We start from the raw sequence: 20,479 nt of genomic DNA, 5'->3' as shown, positions 1-20,479 counted from the left end.
TGTTTGATCCTGGATGCATAGAGCCTAATTTTACTTGCTTCTTGGGCAGTTGTCTAAATTAGCATACATTTTGGAGACTGAAATTGTATAGCATAGATGGGAACCCAATTTTATAATGGGGGGGGAAAGGTGCACACATGCATGCCTAAAAATATCTTCACAACCAAGATAGGGTAGACAATCCTTCACAAAAAAATATCTGACTGTGGTCTGCAACTGCTGGCCCACACCCCTGTGCAACTTTTCTTGCAGACTACAGGAAACACACAGGTGATAACAGGTTATAATAATTTTGTTGGCATAGTAATGGACAAGTAAACACTTCAAAGCATGTGCAGTCCTCCAACACTGATGACAGCAAATTAAAATGAGTAAAAAAAAAAAAAGTGTTACTGACACTGCAGATGTCTGAAAATAATTGTGTAACACTAAAGTGGTACTGTTCCAAATAACATTAGGTTACCAGTTCTCCTTAACATTTAGGTAAACAGTTATAATTTAAAGAAATATTAAAATTAGCCAAGATAGATAATTTCTACGAGTACTGTATGTAACTAGTAATCTCTGTTCCCTCTATTGACTCAGTTATCCTCAAAATGTAGAACAATGCCTGCAAGTTACTCAGAAGAAAAGTCTATTGCACATTCCAGGCTTTGGCAGTTGCTTTGTTATAGTAAACTTTTAAAAACCACTATCCTTTTAGAACTAGTCACCTGCAACAAGCAACTTTGCCATTTTCATGCTAATTACCTCTATAATTAAGACCTTGCGCATCTTGGCTTTTGCAGTTCATGCACCTACATACAGAAAACATTTCTACAAAGTGATTCAATTCCTAAGAAAGTCCTGTAAAATTTTGATTTTATACCATTTCACTCAAACCTCTTAGATAAGGGATAGTACTACACATGTACAAAGTGCCATTCTTTCTATGTAGTAAGAATGCAAGTGCATCTCAAGAGAGTTACAACAATTATGTTAGCATTAAGTCTGGTTCAGCATCCTCACAGCCGCCCGCATCCCCACAAACTGACTGCACTCTTGAAATGCCATTTGTCAAACTGTTGTGGATAGCAAAAGGGGATGGAGCACACCATTAAACAACTATGCTGAATTTCAGTCTTACCCTGCAGTGTGAGTGGAACCAATGAAATTAGGAGAGGGGGCAGTCTAAGTCTTAGCTTACCTTAATATGCTTTAAAATACTAGATTGACTGTAAATAAAGAATTAGACGGTTAACTCAATCTTTGACCTTTAATATTCCAATTCAATGCCATTAAGAACAACACACAAATGGGGACTATTGTTTAAAAAAAAAAAAAAAAATCAAAACAGAAATTTCCATTTTGACAACGTCAGGTTAACGATATCAGAGCAAGTGATTAGACAGTCAAATTTTATTCAGAACTTAAAATTGGAACAGTTAAGTTTCTCCTGCTGGCACTGACTGCAGTTTAGTAATAGTATACTATGAGCAAGACCAAACAATTATGTACATGAACATCAAGGAAGAACAGCCAGAACACATACACGAAATAATACAATTATGTACAAGAACTCCAACATAAAAATATGTAATTTGCCACAAAAATAAAAACAAAAAAAAAAACAAAACATGAAACTGAACAGAGGAAGGAAGAGGAGGATAAACCCCAACATTTAAAAAAAAAAAAACCTTATTAGAAAAAAAAAAAGTTACAAAAAACATTCAAGGTGAGACATTAAACGATTGCACTACACTAATACAAAGAATCTGACTTGAAAATTGGTGCACTGATGTAGTTCACAGTGCACTAGCTTCAAAGGAAAATGCTGCTTTCACTAAATGCAGCTTAGGGTTTTCTCCCACCCCCCACATAATTGTTTCAACAGAAAGCCTATTAACACAACAATGATTGTTTTAATGCTACATGTTTACAGCAAAGACAAAAACTAATAGCAGCAGTTTCACATGGCACATACTTTTCCCACAGGCTTGGGGTCCCATGGTTTTTGCAATGCCTACAAAGTGCTCCCAGTTGAATATACAAGTAAAATTCACAATAAAAGTTTACCTGACTTCAGGTATATTGAGTATGGGTGGCCTTAAGCCAGTTTCCTCCAAACTTCTTCCCTCTGTGCCAGAGACACTCTACTTTACAATGAAGCACCCCACCCCACTTTTTTTTTTTTACAGGTTGTTAGAAAAATACCTTTTATTACAATGCTGTAACACTAAAAAGCAGCAGACCACCATAGTGGTTAACCCTGGGACGGTGTAACATCTAACAGTGTAACTGAATAGCCTATGGATTAACACTAAGGTCCTCAAATAGACCAGATAGAGTCCACTACCTCAATATTTGAATACAGCCATCAGCTGTATTTTGCAATTTAAAAAAATCTAGAAGCTATTTCTGTAAAATAAGACACTGATTGAGGACTGGACAAGAAGCCAGAACTTGAACCCTTCCTTCAACTCCTGAAAAAACTCAGTCCAGGAAGATTTTGTGGCCTTTCTTCAACAGTTCTTTAGGAATTGATTAGTTCAGTATATAGTAAGACTAACTGAGCGATTCATTTTTTTCCCAATGAGTCGAGATGTTCTATTCTGGGATGTAGATCTAGTTTTCATTCGATCAGTGAATAATGCTCTCTCTTCTGCTGCAGCTTTTGCCATTTGTGCCTTCTTCAGTTCTCTGCAAAAGATAAAAATCAATCAGGATTTTTCTGTCCAGTATAGTACAGAGGACTAGATCTAAACATAGGCATGTTAGGAGAATCAAAAAGGTGTTTGTTTTTTGTACTTCAATTACAACTTATATATATTTGTGGTTATTATCTAGAGAGCAGTTGTTAGAAGGAGGGGTACTCATCACAAACCCTTTTCAGAGAGTGTACTAAGTGTAGAAATTTAGTGTTCAGTCACTGCTGAGACCTCTGCAGAAAATTCTAGTAACAGAAAGTACAAGCACCCACTAGGAAGGCTATCAAATGGCCAGTTAGCCCAAGGACGCCAATATTATCTTCCTTTCTTGGTGCCTTCTCAAGATGTACAACTTTAACTAGACTACAAGACCAAGCCAATAAAGAAAAAAAAATAAAATGTTGCCAGGCTAGACAAAACCAAAAGCCTCCTAGGTCTAGAATCCCATCTCAAGTAATGGCTGCTTTTGAGGAAGTTAAAACAAAACTCTGCTGCTAAGTAGCTACAGAGTAACCTGACTACAGGGGGAGAGTCCAGTATCTCAGCTTACTCTAGAAGGGAGAAATCCCCATTCTTCATAAGTCTGTTTGTGTGTGAAATTCTTACTAAAAAAAACTGGGTGCTGTCACTTTCCATAAGAAATGCTCTATCCATTTTTAAACCTTACTAAGCTCTCCGTCTCAGACTCAACAACATAAAGCAAGAGAATTCCACAGACTATTTGTGTATTATGTTAGCATATTTAAAACAAAATGCCTATTTTTCAGTTTAATCAAATGTCCCTTTGTTCTTGCAAAGCACAAGTTAGTAGTAATGCCTTATCTACGGTATTGTGTATTACTTTATCTACCTCCTCCACGAAGAAGTCTCCCTTTGCAACAACCATGTTAAATGGCCTTGGCTCTTTCACTTAGCAAGTTATCTTTACCATAGACTCTCTCTCGCTTGTTAGGCACTTGATAAATTTCTCTTATATCCTGTTTTTTTAAAGGTACATATAGAGTTCTGCACACGCCTTTGTTCCATTTACTATTTAGGTTTTCTTGCATCCTTTTTCAGAGACCTGAAAAAGGGTATAGCAATAGCTGAAAGCTTGTCTATGTCCTTCCCAGCTCTACAGATGTTACAATAAAATAGGTGGTAAAAAAATTCACTTTAACCCCTACAGCATATCAAGTGGCAGTGGCAGTTCTCCAACAGGCAACTACTTCAGCTCCTGGTATATATGCCCCATGTCCGTGGCATGGGGTATACAACAGCAGTGGCAGCATGTCCAGCATGGGGCAGCAACAGCAGGCAAAAGGTCCTGGAGGACAAGGGCTGATATAGCTCTTGTTGCTTGCCCTCCTGCTGTGGAGGGTCATATCCACCCAGGCCCAAGATGCTGCAGCAGGCTACTCCCCTTGGTTAAACCACCAGCTTCCAGTGGCCTGCAAGTGGCCTAGAAGGATCCAGTGAACATGTCCAGCTAGAGCAGGGGCGGGCAAAATGCAGCCCGGGGGCCAAATGCGGCCCACCAGGTCATTCTATCTAGCCCACAGGGATCCTAAAAGATTTAGAAAATTAATATTAATCTGTCCTGGCTGCCTGTCATGTGGCCCTCAATGGCTTGCCAAAAAACTCAGTAAGCAGCTTTCTGCCCAAAATAACTGCCCGCCCCTGAGCTAGTGGGTGGTAGGTTTGACATCTCTACAATAAAAGTTCCATGCACAGAAATCCTTGCCTCTCAATCTTTAATCTTTTAAATACATTTTTTATGCCCCTGATCATTCCTTTCAGCCATCTCTGAATTTCTTGTATTTTTGCTATGTCCTCTCTCAGGCGAAATAAAGCACAAAAACACAAAAAAGTTATGGTCTTGATGAACAAATTACTATGTAAAAATCTATTGCTTGATGGCTAAATTATGTAACGATGATCCTTCATGACTATTTGGGTTTTTTTGTTATTTTGTTGTTTTGAGTACACTAGGAATGAGCATCCCACTGATTTAGGACCTAATTTTAAACACTATTCCTTCTTTCACTGTAACATTGCTGATACTTACTCTTTCTCCAAGATATTAACCAATATAAAAAGTCATCCACAAATTACTGCATTCTACTTCTCGCCCTCTTTTCCAGGTTGACATTTTGCACTTGTAAGAGAGTTAGTCTTTTATACCTACTCTGCATTTTGTATCTTACACAGATCTGATCCACAACTGTTTACCCTGTTAATAGTTTAGTTTATTTAAAAATAGCTTCTTGGGAGGATTTCAAACACTTGAAAAGCCAGAAAATGGATGTCAGAGATGGTTATTCTATTCTAGACCTATTCAAAGAACTCCAAAATAAACAAAACTGTTGCTTCAGGCATCTAATCTCCCAATATAAACTGTCCTAAGGAAATATATTAAAATTTACTGGGGATAGACCAGTTCTTGCATGCAGCTGAAGAAACAGCTATACAAGTGCATTTAAGACGCAGCCAATCACAGGCTCCATGGTAAAACTTATATTATCTATTATTTCGCCAAGGCCATGTTAACATCGAGATAAGTATTTATTTTTAAAATACCAAGGAAATTGCACCATAAAAATAACCAACTCTAATAAAGCTACTCTCCCCCAGTTTTCATGCAACACAATATGCTGTCTGTATGTGAACCAGTGGAATGGTCTTAATCCTCAGTCTGTCCTTCAATAAAAGCTTGCACAGGCTGCCAGACCTGGTCCATTCTGCAGTAAACAGTGTTCACCTAGAGAAAAGTACAAGAGATAACCATGCAAGATAGCAAGCCTGCCTGCACTTCTACAGATCACAGCAAAGGCTAGGCATGAAATCGAAGAGGGAATCTCAGAGCTCAGCTAGATGGAATGCATGGAAGTTAACTAAGAAAAATTTTCAACCAAAACAAACACCAACACACACTTAAATTTGTGGTCATCATGCATCAAATCCATAAACCTAAGAGATTCAAATGCTGGAAAACTCCATAAATCCTTGGCCTAATGCTAATTTTAGAAGAAAGACCTAACATGTGAAAAAGTATTTAACAAGATACGACTCTTCAAAAAGGGAATCTGAAAATTATTCAAAACACTTCTCTTATTTTTGGCCTTAACATCTGTGCTCCTATTCTTTTAAGCCTCTGGAAAGGAATGAAAGTTTATTTACAACATGCTTTTCTCTCTCATTTGCTGGGGCATTCAGTGAAAACAACCAAATCCCCACCTTACAAAGATACTATTAGTTATTTATAGCCAATAAACAATATTTTTTTAGTCACTTACTTTTGCAAGAGTGAATTTTTAAACTTCTCCGCATTCAGTTCTATCCGCAGCTGCTCTGCACTCTTTTTGGCAGCAGACAGCAGAACAGAATGTTTGACTAGAGCCACTGCCGAAGGTCTTTTTTCTGGATCTGGACTAATCATAACCTTCAAAGAAACGGTTGCATTTAAAATCCAGTATCAAATAGAGCAAGAAAATAAAAAGGGTACCATTTGCATAAAACAAGTCTTACTTTCAGCAATTCCAAGAATTCTTGAGGAAGAACTTGTGGTATTTTTGGCAGTTTTCCCTGTCGAATTTCATGCCACCGGTCTCCGTTTGTTGGAAGTGGTTCAGCACCAGCAGCACATACAACAGTTAGAGCAAGAGCGAAAATATCAGCTTTTGGCAAGTGAGCGTAGTTCTGCAAAGAAAGAAGATTTATCCTTCTTTAAAAGGAAAAAAGGCACCCAAACAAACAACTCTAAGGTGCAATTAAACTACTCAGCACTATAAGTCTCTCCAGGTGCATCTACACATCCACTTTATTACAACGCTGACTAATTAGCTCTGCAGTAAAGAGTTACCATCTACATGTGCACCTGCTTTGGGGTGCAGTAAATTAATTAATTAATTCTGCTGTAGGACAGTACTGTCCAGGACAAGTACTATCCTACAGCAAATTAGCTGGGGCACTAGTGTAGGGGCTGCTTGCCAGCTAGCCCTGCACTGAAGCACCCTTGTGCCACAGCCCACCCTTCTACAGCACACAGCCTGGATGAAACAACACCTGGGCCGGCAGGCTGACAGCATCCCCTGGGCCTCATGCCAGCTAGCACTGCTCTGCCCTGGCTCAACATGATTGCTCCCAGGTATAATTTTTACACATGTGCCTGGGACCACAACAACTCCAGTGCAAACTGCACCCGAGTTTATTATACACATGCAATTAGCATGTAGCATTCACCTTCCAAGTACATTACCCCTTCAACATTATTCTTGTTCCAGATACAAATCTTATTGGAAAAAATTATAATTTTACAAAGTGAGGTAGTTCAAAAAATTGTTATTATAAAAACAAGGAAGTACAGACTTAACACGTTTAGCTGCAGTTAGCAAGACAGTGGTGTTACCTCTTGTAAGACTTCATTCGCAAGAAAACGACTATCACCTTCCTCCACCTGAGGACTAGATATTCTAGTTACATGACCAAGGTCACCTACAAGAAATAGTAAAGAGGAATTAATTTTTCAGAGAACAAGTGAAGTGTGCCATCAGCCACACACACAATATTTTCCTCACCTATTTTAAAAATAATTCTGTCAGATGAGCAGTCGTCATCATCACCTTCTTCTGATGTTGTACTTGGAACTGATGTCCTAGATATAAAAATATTACCTTAAAGGGAAAAGACAAAGTTTTTAGAATAAAAACACAGATCTATAGTTTTACCTCATTTGCATTCGAAGTGATATTTATTACCAAAGTAGACTCAGTTATATACCCAGTCCCTGGAATAAGACAGGAGTGAAACCACCTCAGGGAACAGAAACCAAAGTTTTAGGCAAGTCAACAAACTTCACTCCAGAAAAAATGACCCAAGATGAACCCAACAAGAATAGTTATGCCAGCCAATTTTACAATAATATCTTTTGCACTACTGTTCAGGCTTTCAAAGAAGAATCTACAGTTAAAGGTGTGGCTGGCTTCTTACTTTATGCAACAGACTAAACCGACCAAAAGAAACAGTCAATGGAACTTCAGAGTGAAACACTTATATACTTACTAGGCTTTATATCCATGTGTACTAGAGACATTGAATGAATATATTTTAAGCCACGAGCTACCTGAAGTAGAAGATCTTTCAGCTCTGGTTCAGTAAAGTAGCGCATATTTCTATAGTTTTCACTTACAGCATCAGCTAAACTGCCACCTAAAAACAAAGTCAAATGAGTCAGCTCCTTATTTTCATAGCCGTTTCATATAAAATGATTAAGGTTTTACAGCAGACTCCCAAAAACTAGTGGGCCACAAACCACCAAGGGCTTGCAACTGACCTATATATTCATGTGATATCCATCTCTTTCCCCTCATTTAAAAAGGTGTTAATGCAGCAACAGTATTTTCCTGCATAAGCATCAGGACAAGTGGACTCCGTGCCTCCACATGTGGCTTCCCACTGGAGTGCTGGAAGCAGCATGTGAGGGCGTGGAACTGGCCCACCCGGCAGTGCATAAACACATACCCACCCACAAACCCCATGAACCCCGCAGGCAGGAGCTCTCCTCCCTATTTACTCAGCTGTCCAGTCACGTGGCTTTGTACCTCCACATCATGGAAGTGGAGAAATGGAGCCCACTGTGGTTAAATTATATAAAATTATGCAAGTATGCACGGTCATACCTTATGGGCAAAATTGCACGGGTGCATAATTGCACAATTCACCAGAGTATAAATGTATAAGTTTTTAACCCTCTCTCAAAAGACCTCCAGTACAGTTGCTGAGGTGAATAAAGTTTCACTGATAAAAGTTCTCACACTAATTCAGCTCAGACTTGGATTTGATTTTTTTTCCCCCTAAGGGGAGCTCCTACTGATTGTAGTATGTTAATACACTGTTGCTAATCACACAAAGTTCTTAAAAAAAACAAAACAACCCCCCCCATATGCACACAACTTAAGAGTACCTTAATTTCCATTTTCTTAACTATAAAACAAAGCAAGTACTTATTTTTTCCTTTGTTCTTAAAAGTGTCCGTACGCCTAGTGGTAAAAACAAACTACATTCTAAAAATTATATATCCTTTCTTCCTTAAGCTACTAAATTAGAAAAAGCTTTTTCCCCCTTTTTTTAAGTCCAGAAAAATTTACTTTGCTAGGTAGGGCAGGGGTTGGCAAAATACAGCCTGCAGGCTGGATTCAGCCAACCAGCTGATTGGATCTGCCCCAAGGTGGGGACCTACCACCGCCTTCCCACCCCACTTCATATATACCCCCACCTCAACCACACACATCCCATCCCACACATTACACAAGAGTAAAATTTTTATTTTGAGCTATTAAGGAACTGCCTCTATATACACCAGGCTAAATACACAAATCAGGACAAAACATTTTTTTAAATAAAATTAAAGTGTGTTATAGTAGCTGCTTGATTTTGAGTACGATTTGGTTTTTTTTCTTCCAGTTCCAAGATGGCATGCCCCCAGGAGTACTTTGCGGGCAAAGAAAGGGATTTCTGGTGGCAAAAGGTCAGAGGTTGGGGTAGGACTTCTGGTCCCAAGATGGTGACCAGGGAGCGGAAGACTTGCCAAGGTGTAGAGCTACCCTTTTGGCCCTCAACAGCTCAAAAAACTCATTAAGCAGCCCTCCAACTGAAATAAATGCCTGCCCCCAAGTTAGGCAGCGTTCAACAGCTGGGCTCAGACTTACATTTTGGAAAATAGATCTTTTTGCTTTGCACAACTAACTTGCTATACCTTCCTTCTACAGCCCACACACAACTCTCTTTCACATTTGATGACCATGGACGATAATCAACCACTGCCATCTACTCCAAGCTTATCCCTGGGAGAGTATGGGTATTTCTATCTACCTTCCAAATCTTGCAGGCAACTTCTGAAGACCAGGGATTCAAATCAAGTTAATAACAAGTTTTGCTTACCATTACAATACTCATTTTGTATAAGCATGTGATCATCTTCTGCCCATGCAGAGTAGTATCTCACTACATGAGAATGCTGTCCCAAAACTGCATGTGCATAAACCTCTCTTAAAGCATTTTGCCTGTTATACACAAAAGAGAAGCAAATATTTAGCAGTGTCCTGAAGTCAAATTTAGTCCAATTATTAGAAGTTGTTACCTATAATCTCTTAAGGGCACATGAACAATAAGGTAGTAGCCATGCTAATCAGCGAGTGGCTTGAAAAATTAGTACACAAGACTCAACACAAGCTTATCATCAAGGAAGTCTGCATTGGTGAAAGGCAATACTTACCTCTCTACTACAGTATGCCCGTATTTATGAGGCTATCAAAAATCCGAAATTCTCAAAAATCCAGCACTTTTTAAAAATACACTAGGCTGGGGAATAGCAGCAACTGGTCCCAGAGCAGCGGAGAAGGAAGCTTCCACGGAGCGACTGCTGCCGCCATCTACAACCGCTCTGCATGCAACCACTGCTTCAGGACCAGCTGCCACTACCCGTGAGCCTCCCCTCCTCCGCAACTGGCCACCGCTCAATTTCACAAATCTGGAATCTTCATATTTTTGGCAGACGCTCATTTCTGAGCATGCTGGATTTGTGAGGTTATACTGTATAACCTAAAGGCTAGAGTCTTTTAGTCAAATGTAGAGCCTTCAACAAAATGTAGAAGTAGTGTGATGCCTTAAACTGCCTTCATACAAATGTCAATGTGATGGTGTATTTAACTTTTAATTTTATTTTACAGTGTAAACAAATTTTAATGCTTGGGTACTGCTAGCATCAAAGTTTTTGTTGTAAACTAAAATGGTACTTCCTCACTAATAGCGAGGTAAAAATGCTCAAAGTCATTGTACTTTGAAAGCACCAGTAACATCTAACCTTTAAACACTGCCACCAAAATGTTTCAGAAAAAAATTAGTGAATACAAACCCCGTCCCCCGCTTTTTTTTTTTAAAACCCAAATGGTAAAAATAATAAAAATAATTATGTTCTGATGCTTACGTGCACTAGTGTAAGTTTACATTTCAATAACCTCTATATTTAATCAATCTTGTGAACTGTGCACAAACAGCAGAAAGGGAAACCACCTCTTCAACTACCGTATTTTACAGCATATAGGGCAACAAACTGCATAAGTCAACCCCATGTTTCTGTACAAAAATAAGGTAGGATTTTTGTAGATCCATTGTACAAATCAACCCCACCTCTGTGGGGGCACTGGAAGCCCAGGCAGGCTCATGGGAGAGGTGACATGCTAGTGGGCTCCTAGCAAGTTGCACTGGGCCCTGTGAGCTCAGGCAGCACCTGACCCACCCAGCCAGACCCAGAGGGCACCACTGCTGAGGGAAGAACCCCTCCACCTCTGCAGTAGCTCAGGGGCTACCTGAGCTCACTGCCTGGCTGTGGGGCAGGTGGGGAGACTACTGAACGCAGGATAGGGGCCCCTCACCATGTCTGCCTTCAGTAGGGTCCTGGGGCTGGCAGAGCAATTGGGGCTGCCTGGGAAAGGGCCAGCATGCCCCATGTCTGGCAGGCCTCTTCCCCCCCACCCAACAACCTGTGCTGCCCATGGGGCACACCAGCCCCTTCCTCAGTGGTACCAGATGTCCTGCTGACTTCAAGAGCCCCCTTTTTTTTTTTTTCTAAAAAAAACCCCACACACAGGTAAGGGGGATGATCCTTCCCATTGAGGAGCCTCTCCATCTTCATAAGTCAGCTTATACACTGTGAAATACGGTAGTTAATACATCATTCAAGTTACACATAGGATATTTGCTTGAACATTTTATATTTTTACAATGTTTTGTTTTCAAAAGATCAACGTGTTTCGCAGACATCAAGTAGAACTAAAAACTTCCTTGATTAACAAGCAAGCATTACCCCCATTTTACAGGTTGAGTAACTTGCTCAAGAAAAGGATACCTATGGCAGACATGGGACTAAAACCCATCTTGTCCCAGATTTTGACACACAGCATGAGACCTAATCTTTAAGCATAGTGAAAACAAAGTAATTTCTATTTTAAAATGTTAGCTCTAAAACAAGAAAATATTTTTGAGTCTATGCTCATTTTGAATATGTGCATATAGATGTCATGTAGGAGTAAAAGAGCACAAAGAACTACCAAAATAGTTCAGCAAAGTAGGCAGAAACATTTTCTTGAATTAAAACACTCACTCATCAACTGAGCCAGCCAACGGCTTCTTGGACCGTTTTATAGCGTAGATACAGCCATCCAGCCTTTTTACACATTTAAACACAGAACCAAATTCTCCAGACCCAATCTTCTCCAACTCATGAAATTCTGTTGCATACCGTGACTTCATATTACTTTCCGTAATTGTGATTCTCTGCAATGATTAAAAGAGGAAAGATTCAGAAGTGCAGATGCACACATTACCAAACTAAATGCAAACGTAGTAAAAAGTGTGTTACCTTAGCAGGCCTGATAGTTTCATCCTCAAGTTCACAATCACTTGCTTCCATGTCCTCCCCACAGGAGCTGAAAATATTATTTTAAATATAAAAGTACATTCATTATTGAGCCTCTTAAACTGTTTCTTTCAACAACTAGAGTAAGACAAGCAGAAGCCAAGTTTACTACATAAACTATTAAAAAAAAAAGACACTTTGCCCTATTGAATATTTCCAGCAGAGGGCAACAAAAGTAAAGGGGCCGGGGGACACGACTTATGAGCAGGAATTCAGGTTTTCCCATAGGAAAAAAAAAAAAAATAATGAAGTAAACCATGGATTTCCACCTTTACTAGAGAAAATGGTAGATTTCTCATTTTAGCAGAGAAACCCATGGATTTTGTAGTTTTGCAGCAAGGGAGCAGGAGCAGGGTGGTCAGGCAGTAGGCCTTAGGTAGCCTGCACAGCAGCTCCTGTAGGTAAGTGTGTGTGCCGGGGGGAAGGGATTGAGGCCCCCATGGGAAGGGAGCTGGGCAAGGCTAGGGCTGCTACCCTGTTGGGCAGCGTGCACGGCCTCAGAACCTGGGCAGGGGGCAGGACAAGGCCACAGGTGGCTTGTTTGGGGGCAGGACTGGCTCCCCGCCATAGCATGCACTCCCAGTGGGCAGGGGGGACTCATGCCCCCCAGGTCTGTGCAGGGAGTGGGGTGGGTGTGTGCTGCAGGTTCATGCTCCCTGCCCTCCGTAGCATAGCACATGCAACCTGGTGCAGCAGGCTGTGCAGGAAAGCTGCTTGCCCCTGTGAGCTCCACACTGCCCTGGCAACACTTCCGCTGCATGTGTGGGCAGTGGCGTTATGTTGCGCCCCTCACTGCTGCCTGTGTGCACAAGGGAAGTGTCGCCAGTCCTTGCCTGCCCCCAGGAGTTTGTGCTGCAGGCTGGAGCCAGCCCAACCACTGCCCCAAGCAGGTGGTTGTGGGAGGGACGAACGGATGAAGACGACACAGGACACGTCAGGCTCCTTCTCCTGCAGCAGCTGCCTTCTGTGAGGGGCAGGGGGCTGTGGACCTGGGTCCCTGGCCCCATAGCCCTGGCAGCTGGGGACCCCCTCTAGCAAGGCTGGGGGGGGGGGGACAGACTTGAATTTCAATTATGGAATTTGCAACTTTTTAAGCCAGAGAATTTGCAATTTTTTTAGATCAGGAAAATTGAGGATCCCTGCTTACGAGGAAAGACTGGGGGAACTGGGCTTATATAGTCTAGAGAAGAGGAGGAGACTTAATAGCAGTCTTCAACTACTTGAAGGGGGTTAAAAAGAAGATGGAGCTAGACTGTTCTCTTACCTGCCACCACTGAGAACAAGGAGCAACAGTCAAGTTGCAGCAAGGGAAATTTAGGTTAGATATTAGGCAGAATTTTTTCACTAGGAAGGTAGTAGAACACTGGAAAAGGTTACCCAGAGGCAGTGGAATCTCCATCCTTGGAGATGTTTAAGACCCAGCTAGACAAAGCTTTGGCTGCAATGATCTAGTTGGGGCTGGTCCTGCTTTAAACAGGAGGTTAGACTAGATGACCTCCTGAGGTTCCTTCCAACCTTAACTTTCTATAGTTCTATGATTCTAGATGAAGATAAAATGTAACTGTTTCTGATCCAAGGACTGGTACACAGAGGAACAGCAGCAGTTTTGGCACATCACATGGTGCTGGCTGCTGATGAACTGCCAACGGCCCTTCCCCCAATAAAATGTGGCACCCAGGACTGTTGCCCCAGTAATCCATTGCCCCTCCTGTCCGCAGTTACACTACTGCTGGTACATGCCCACTGTAGCACAGACCAACTCATAACATATTTCTGGCAGTTACCTTGAAACTGACTAGCACTATTAAGAAAATGTAGCGTCTGAATACATTTAAACATACCTCTTTTGCAACCAACAACTTTTACAACAAAAAAATTAAAACAATCTTAAGTAACAGAAGGGATTTGAGCAACTCACTCATTCCAATATGTTCTTTTTCTTCTGCGACTTTGCCCTTCTGAAGTGTGAAGGAACAGAGAGTCAGGGGTGAAAGGATTAATGTTCACATGAGGCGTCCGTCTGATATCAGGATCATGTTTTTCTGATTTCCCAACGTTCATGAAGAGAGATCCAACACGGAGCTTAACTGAGCTAGAGCCCATTCCTTGAGCTTTGGAGAGCAAACTCTTAAAAGGTAGAGAGAAACAAAACTCATCAGTAAGTATTGTATATCCTTTTGATCTGAGCACACTCCATTATTTTTCCCACGAAACTACTATACAAGTGCTGCTTTACAAAAAACAAATCTGTTTTATTTATTTATTTAGTTTGAGACAGCCCAGTGTCGAAGAACTACGTATGAAACTGTAGGTTTATTCTTGATACAGAAAGTGCTAAAAGGAATGTGGGAAGAAGCAGGAATTAGATTCCCAAGACCTTCAGTACTCGTCACTACCAGTTGGAATTTTAAAATTAAGACTCAGATCTCTATATACTGCACTTGCACAACTATTTGAAGTCTTGATGACAGAACAGCAGTTCATGTCCATGATGCACCAAAGCCCCATAGGGACTGATAAAACATTCCCTCACTTATCTCATCTACTTTGCCCGAGATATGTTGGTGGTTGCAAAGCACAAGGTAAGGGTGGAACCCCAGTTTGCTTCAACTGTTTCACTGGCTAGAGAACTTGGTTGACACCATGGTCAGGTCTGCCTTCTGCTCAATTCAGAGCAGGAATTTTAATCCAGGTTTTCCAAATCCCAGGAAACTGACCCAACTGCTGGCCTACAGTATATTCCAGGGTGGTTTTATTTTACTGTCCTGTTGGATGCAATTAGGGTTAAGTCTGCTCCAGTTATATAAACTACACAAACTGGTTCTGCTTCACAACAACAAAGACACACTATATAGAACGTGTAACTCAGCAGTTGCAGCACTACTCAAGAAATGAGACACCAGTTCAAATTAATGCTTCAAATCAGGCAGAAGGACCTCAACTTAAAATGCCCCGTGCCCCTGGAGAGCGCCCTAGTTTTAGCCTACTCGATAAAGGGCTAAGAGCACCACCTCCTCCTGGTTTTAATTTGCAAAACAGACTACTGACCTGGCTCAAGTATCTAGCTTGAGAAGGTTCATTTTTGTGAACAGTGAGCACAGAGATGCACCCAATTTAAACTAAAGGAGGTACATAAGCTCTCTTGAAGAACAGGCCTTAAACCATACCTTACCCATCAGTATTTTTAATAGCTAGCTTCTGCAATTCCTACTTAGTCTACTGGTTTTTGAGGATCCTATTCTTAGGTGATACTCCCTTCCTTTCCCCCAAACGGGTCCTGGCATCTAACTCGGGCTTAGAAATTCCACTGAGTAGCAGGATGCTTGAAAGTTATCAGAAGGGATCCAGATTTTCTGTTTCCTATGGAAAAGTGGAGCGAATTGCAGATTTCCCCCTTTACCAAAGTAAAATGCAGATTTTGCTCTTTTGCAAAGAGCTCTCTCTGCAGGCTGGCAGAATTCCAGCCTGCAGGGGGCTAGTGGGAGTGGGTGCCATTTACATGTATATGCACATGACCAGCAGGCAGTCTGGACAGCAGCTCGCACAGGCCAGTGTGGGGCAGGGGAGGGGATGGAAGCCCACCATAGGGAGGGAGGGAATTGGGCAGTACTTGGGGCTGCAATGTGCAGCCACAGGGCCCTGGCAGGAGCAGGACTGAGCCATGGGTGGCTTGGGGGTAGTGCCAGCATGCATGTGGCTGGCTCCCTACTGGTGTTTGCAAGGGGAGGGGGGGGGGAACTGTGTCCCCCAGATCTGTGCACAGGGTGGAGGTGGGTGCACACTGCCTGCTCCCTGCCCTGCTGCCATCCCCAGGGGGCTCCACAGCCTGGTGGGTGTAACCAGGAGCTGCAAAGCAGGGCTGCGCAGGAAGCTGCTCACCACTGCGAGCTCCACGCTGCCCTAGCAATGCATCCCCTGCCCATGCAGCAGCAGTGGGAGTGGCAGCACAGAATTGCCACCCGCTCTTGCACAGCCACCCCCACCCCCGAGCCCCTGTTCCGTAGGCAGCCGCTGCCACCGCCCCCACCACATCTGGCTTGAAACCTGTGCCTTGAGTAACCAGGCACAGCAACACTCTTAGCTTACTAGCACCACCCATTTTTCAGTTCAAATCCCTGTTACCTGGCAGGTGTGTGGAATGGGCCTTCCCCACTCGTGCCAATTAACAGGGATTTGAACTGAAAAACAGGTGTAAATCAGTAAAGACTGAATGACTTAAAATTCCCTGATTTTTCTTTTCTTTTTTTTTAAATCAGTGAAAAGCAATAAACTGAGAATGCAGAACACTGCATTGCTGAGGGGTGCCTTGAGTTTAAAAAGGCTGACTGCCCTAGGGCCTAGGCTATATGTGCACTAACTTGCCTGGGTAAACAGGTCCTTACCGTCTAGTAGTTTACAGTTCAATACCTTTGTATCTAGTTATACTTTACAGTTTTCTTGTTGAAAAAGAGTATTTTCTTAATATACTTACTTCTGTAGATGAACTTATCCCAACTTATGGGGGACTTCTCTAGGCTACATTTACAATGGAGACTTCAGTATTGCAACACTGTTTATAACCAGGCTTTCCTTGATTTAAAAAAATTGCAAATTCTCCGATTTTTTTTCAGTGCCCCCAAATCCATGATTAAACTGAAAGGCCTTCCTCCCTAGCCCTGCTCATGCCCCTCATCCTTCAGGCCTTCCCTGGGCACTGGGAACCCCATGGGGGGGGGCAAGTGAGACAGTCTGGCCCCACTCCCTCCAGTGGATGCTGCACCCAGCTGCTCTGCATGACCCCACATTGGTTAGAACTATTGCCTGGGGGTGCAGGGCTCCTAGCTCTGACCCCAGGCAGGGCAGGAGGTGCCAGGGTCAGGTCCCATTCCTCACAATATCCAGCCACGAACCATGCCCCCCTTCCCTCAAACACTAGGGCAGCCTGGCTGCTGCTGCAGGGGGAAGGGGTGCAAATGCAGCCAGAAAAGAAAGGCAGGGAACAGTGCCATGTGCTTCCTGCCACTGATCCAGGAGCATGCACCACCCCAGGAAGACTGTGACACAGGCACACAGCCCTCCCAGGGGGCATGTAGCAGCAAGAGCTGCATGCCCCCCCGCAACTGACAACTCCCCCTTTTGCTCCTCGCTGTCAGCCTGAGTGGCCAACAGGCAGTGCAGTGCCCCTCCCCTCGCCCTTCCCTTGTCCTAGCCTTACTCCCTCCCTGCTGATTTTTCCCCAATTTAAAAACTGATTTTTTTTCCTTTTATCTTGATTTCATTCCGGTTTTTATATTTCAAAGGTAACTCCCAAAAAATTCCCAGATTTTTAAATTTATTTTTATATATATTTTAAATACAAGCTGAGAATGTGGAACACTAGCAATGCAGTAACTCCTGTATTTGAGTTTACATCCATTCAAAAGCTTTTCATTATGTAAGCAAGGGCACTTTCCCCCCTCCTCTTAATTCAACCCCAACCTCATGCAGGGTACTAGTCAAACCTGTTCATCCACCTTTGTCTGGACAGAAGAAAGAAAAGCCACATCTCTTGCAACATTTTTAACCAAGTTGTTTATACCTTCTCCTGCACCGTAGTATTTACTTTCTTTCATGACCTACAAGTCACAGTTAGGAAGGGGGGCAGGTACTACCTCCTCTGTTTTCAACTGTATCAATATAAAAGCATGTATCACCTAAAAGATGTGCTGCTCCCCGATTTTGATACAAGCACACACCAACTCTGAAGCTATGCTTGTCTGCAACACCACACAACCCAAATTAAGCAGAATAATTCTCATACCATAATGTCCCACCTTTCAGCTACTAGCACTCTTAGCTGACTTCTAGCCTGAAGTGGGGGGTTTTGTTTTGTTTTTTAACAATACCAAAGCCCTTTAGTGTAAGCTGAAAAAGCCTTTAAGAATGCAACTGACTTCTTACTATCCCTGTATGTTTTAACATTGGCACTTTTCAACAGGCAGCAACATCAGGGTAAGGTGTTTATCATGTGTAGTATAGTGACAATAAGGCATTGGCTGGGGCTCAGCTAGCAACATCTAGGACTGAAAACTGGCAGCTTGCTGGAGTATCCATAGAAGGAGCAGTTTCAAATAGTGGTATTGAATATTCCGTCAGACCCACCCTTCTCTGCTTTTTTTAGGCTTCAGGTACCTCTTGGAAGACACCAGCTGCTAGTTTTCACCTGGTTTCTGCCCACAGAAAAATCCTAGAGCAATTCTTCCACTGCCAACAGCTCAGAGAGCCACAACAGGGCAGAATGGTTTTAATGCGATAGCTCAACTGGATGCTTTGGGGTTTATCTTGTGAACGGTGTTAGCACTGGGCGGTTGCACAGGGCTCTTGGAGAGATCTCAAGTAGCGTTGCCGGGTGTACAATAATTTCAACCCTTGTATGAGGAATGACCAACAACAGAAAGTGTTCAAAATAAATGAGAATTTCCAAGCCAGCTAATTGATACAACGTATGCAAAACCCAAGTCACTCTTGCAAAGCCTTAACTAACTTTCCAGCTTTCTGCCAGCACTTTATGACCACTTGCCTCAAAATAAACACTCCACTTTGATGACCCAGCTCTCACCAGTGAGCAACATAAAATATTTTAAACTTATTTGCATGTTTTTCACGGTTTTTCCAGCAAATGCGATCATTTTGAGCTTCCAGTATGATCAGCCTTGCCAGGTCTTAAATATGAAATGATCTCACACCCCCCCACCCAGCAGGCAGAGCTGCTGAAAGCCCCCGGGTGCCCAACACTATTCACATAGTAGGAGGAGCTCATGCGGGGCAGGGGGAAGTTAGGCAGGGAGGGAGGTGTGGCACCCGCAGGGGGATGGGGCTCGTGGCCCCCTGGCCCGGCCGAGCTCGGCGCTGCGCTGTGGCCTCACACCCGGGGCGGGGGGGGGGGGGAGACGGTTGGATCCCGGGGGGGGGGGGGGCTTGGGGTGACATCACGTAACGGCCGCACGGGGCCGCCCCATGACCGCTCACCTTGGGAGTGTGCGGCGTGTCGAAGAGGCGCAGCTTGCGGAAGGTCTTGTGTGGAGGCGTGCCCGGGTAGTCGGGCAGCGGCGACGAGCCACCGGCCGCACCCGGCGCCCACCCGCAGCAGCGCCGGCCCTTGAGGGGCGACGGGGAGGGCGAGGGCGAGGCGGCCGCGCCGCCGGGGGACTTGACGGGTGAGGAGCCGAAGCCCTCCTCTTCCCACGAGTCCCCCTCGTCCCCAGGCAGCGCCGCCGCCGTCTCCATGCGGCCGGGCGGCCCGTCGGGCGGGCGCAGCGGCGGCGGTGCCGGGGGGGCGGGCCGCGCCGGGGTGCGCGAGGCGGAGAGCGGCGAGTCCGCCTCCTGGAAGGCCGAGTCCTCGCCCGTGCTGTTGCCGCTGCTGCCGCCTTCCTCTTCCTCCTCGTCCTCGTCGTCCTCCTCCTCGCAGTCGCTGCCGCCGGCCGGGAACAACAGCTTCTGCCGGATCGGAGCCACCGCCGCCCGCCGAGCCGACACCCGCCGGGGCACCGCCTGCTCCCGGCTCAGGAAACTCATAGCTGCCAGAACCGGGCCGAGTACGCTGGGGGGCTCCGCTCCGCGCTCCCCGCGCGCCCCTCAGACTCCGCAGCTTTCCCGCGACCGTTAGTCACGTGGCCCGCCACGCCAGCCAATCGCGCCCGCCCCCGCGGTTTGAAAACAAGGGAGGCGGGGGAGGGGAGGGGCGGAGCCACACCCGCGACGTCACGCGCTGCTTTGGCGCGAACGCCAAGCCGCGGAAGGAGGGGGAAACAGGGCGCTGCTTGCCTGGGGCACATGGGGAGGGGGGCGGGGCCAGGGGCTGCGGCGCAGGGCGGGGCTCCTAGTCTGGGCGCGGCCGCACGTGGGACTGAGCGCACAGCCCGGCCCCGGTGGGGGACCAGGAGAGAGTCGCAGCTCTTGTCATAGGTACAGGATTATTTCAACCGATTGCACGATTAATAATAGTAAAAGTGTGAAAAATGTCCGCTAACTTTTGACAGACAAAGCTTTTCAGTCAGAGACTGTATCTGTTAGATTTTTTTTTTGTTTAATCAACTAAATAGCAAAATAAATAAATAAAGTCATACTTTAATTGGTCAAATGAAAGATCAACTTTGATGATGATCCAGTTCTCACTCACTGTGGTTACAGTGAGCAAAATAAAGTAAAGACTACACAACTTACTGATTTGCATACTTATTTGCTTATTTGTCAGTGTACGGTCGTTTTTCAGCAAATACAGTGATATTGAGCTTCCAATATGATAACTTTATATTTAAGGCCTGGTGAACCTGGCCTCCACACAAGAGTTGCAGAGGCTGGACGTACACATGTGCTTCAT

The 20,479-nt window shown here is 44.0% G+C and overlaps 1 protein-coding gene across 1 annotated transcript; it reads right to left on the bottom strand.

Annotated features, from left to right (window-relative positions):
* Positions 1-1,241: 1,241 nt before the first annotated feature.
* On the bottom strand, positions 1,242-19,947 carry WEE1 (WEE1 G2 checkpoint kinase). The gene is made up of 11 exons (XM_090032676.1): positions 19,129-19,947; positions 14,060-14,268; positions 12,085-12,151; positions 11,827-11,999; positions 9,606-9,727; positions 7,728-7,874; positions 7,244-7,339; positions 7,075-7,160; positions 6,195-6,365; positions 5,963-6,108; positions 1,242-2,679 (listed from the first exon to the last, which is right to left on the bottom strand). The coding sequence occupies exons 1-11, from the start codon at positions 19,672-19,674 to the stop codon at positions 2,529-2,531; spliced, it is 1,914 nt and encodes a 637-aa protein (XP_089888802.1). The 5' UTR covers positions 19,675-19,947; the 3' UTR covers positions 1,242-2,528.
* Positions 19,948-20,479: the final 532 nt, after the last annotated feature.

The sequence above is a fragment of the Crocodylus siamensis genome, chromosome 2, assembly GCF_052110815.1.
Source record: "Crocodylus siamensis isolate JL-2025a chromosome 2, ASM5211081v1, whole genome shotgun sequence".
NCBI lineage: Eukaryota > Metazoa > Chordata > Crocodylia > Crocodylidae > Crocodylus > Crocodylus siamensis.
The sequence above is the reverse complement of the archived record's forward strand: the minus strand, read 5'-3'. Positions and strand labels throughout refer to the sequence as shown.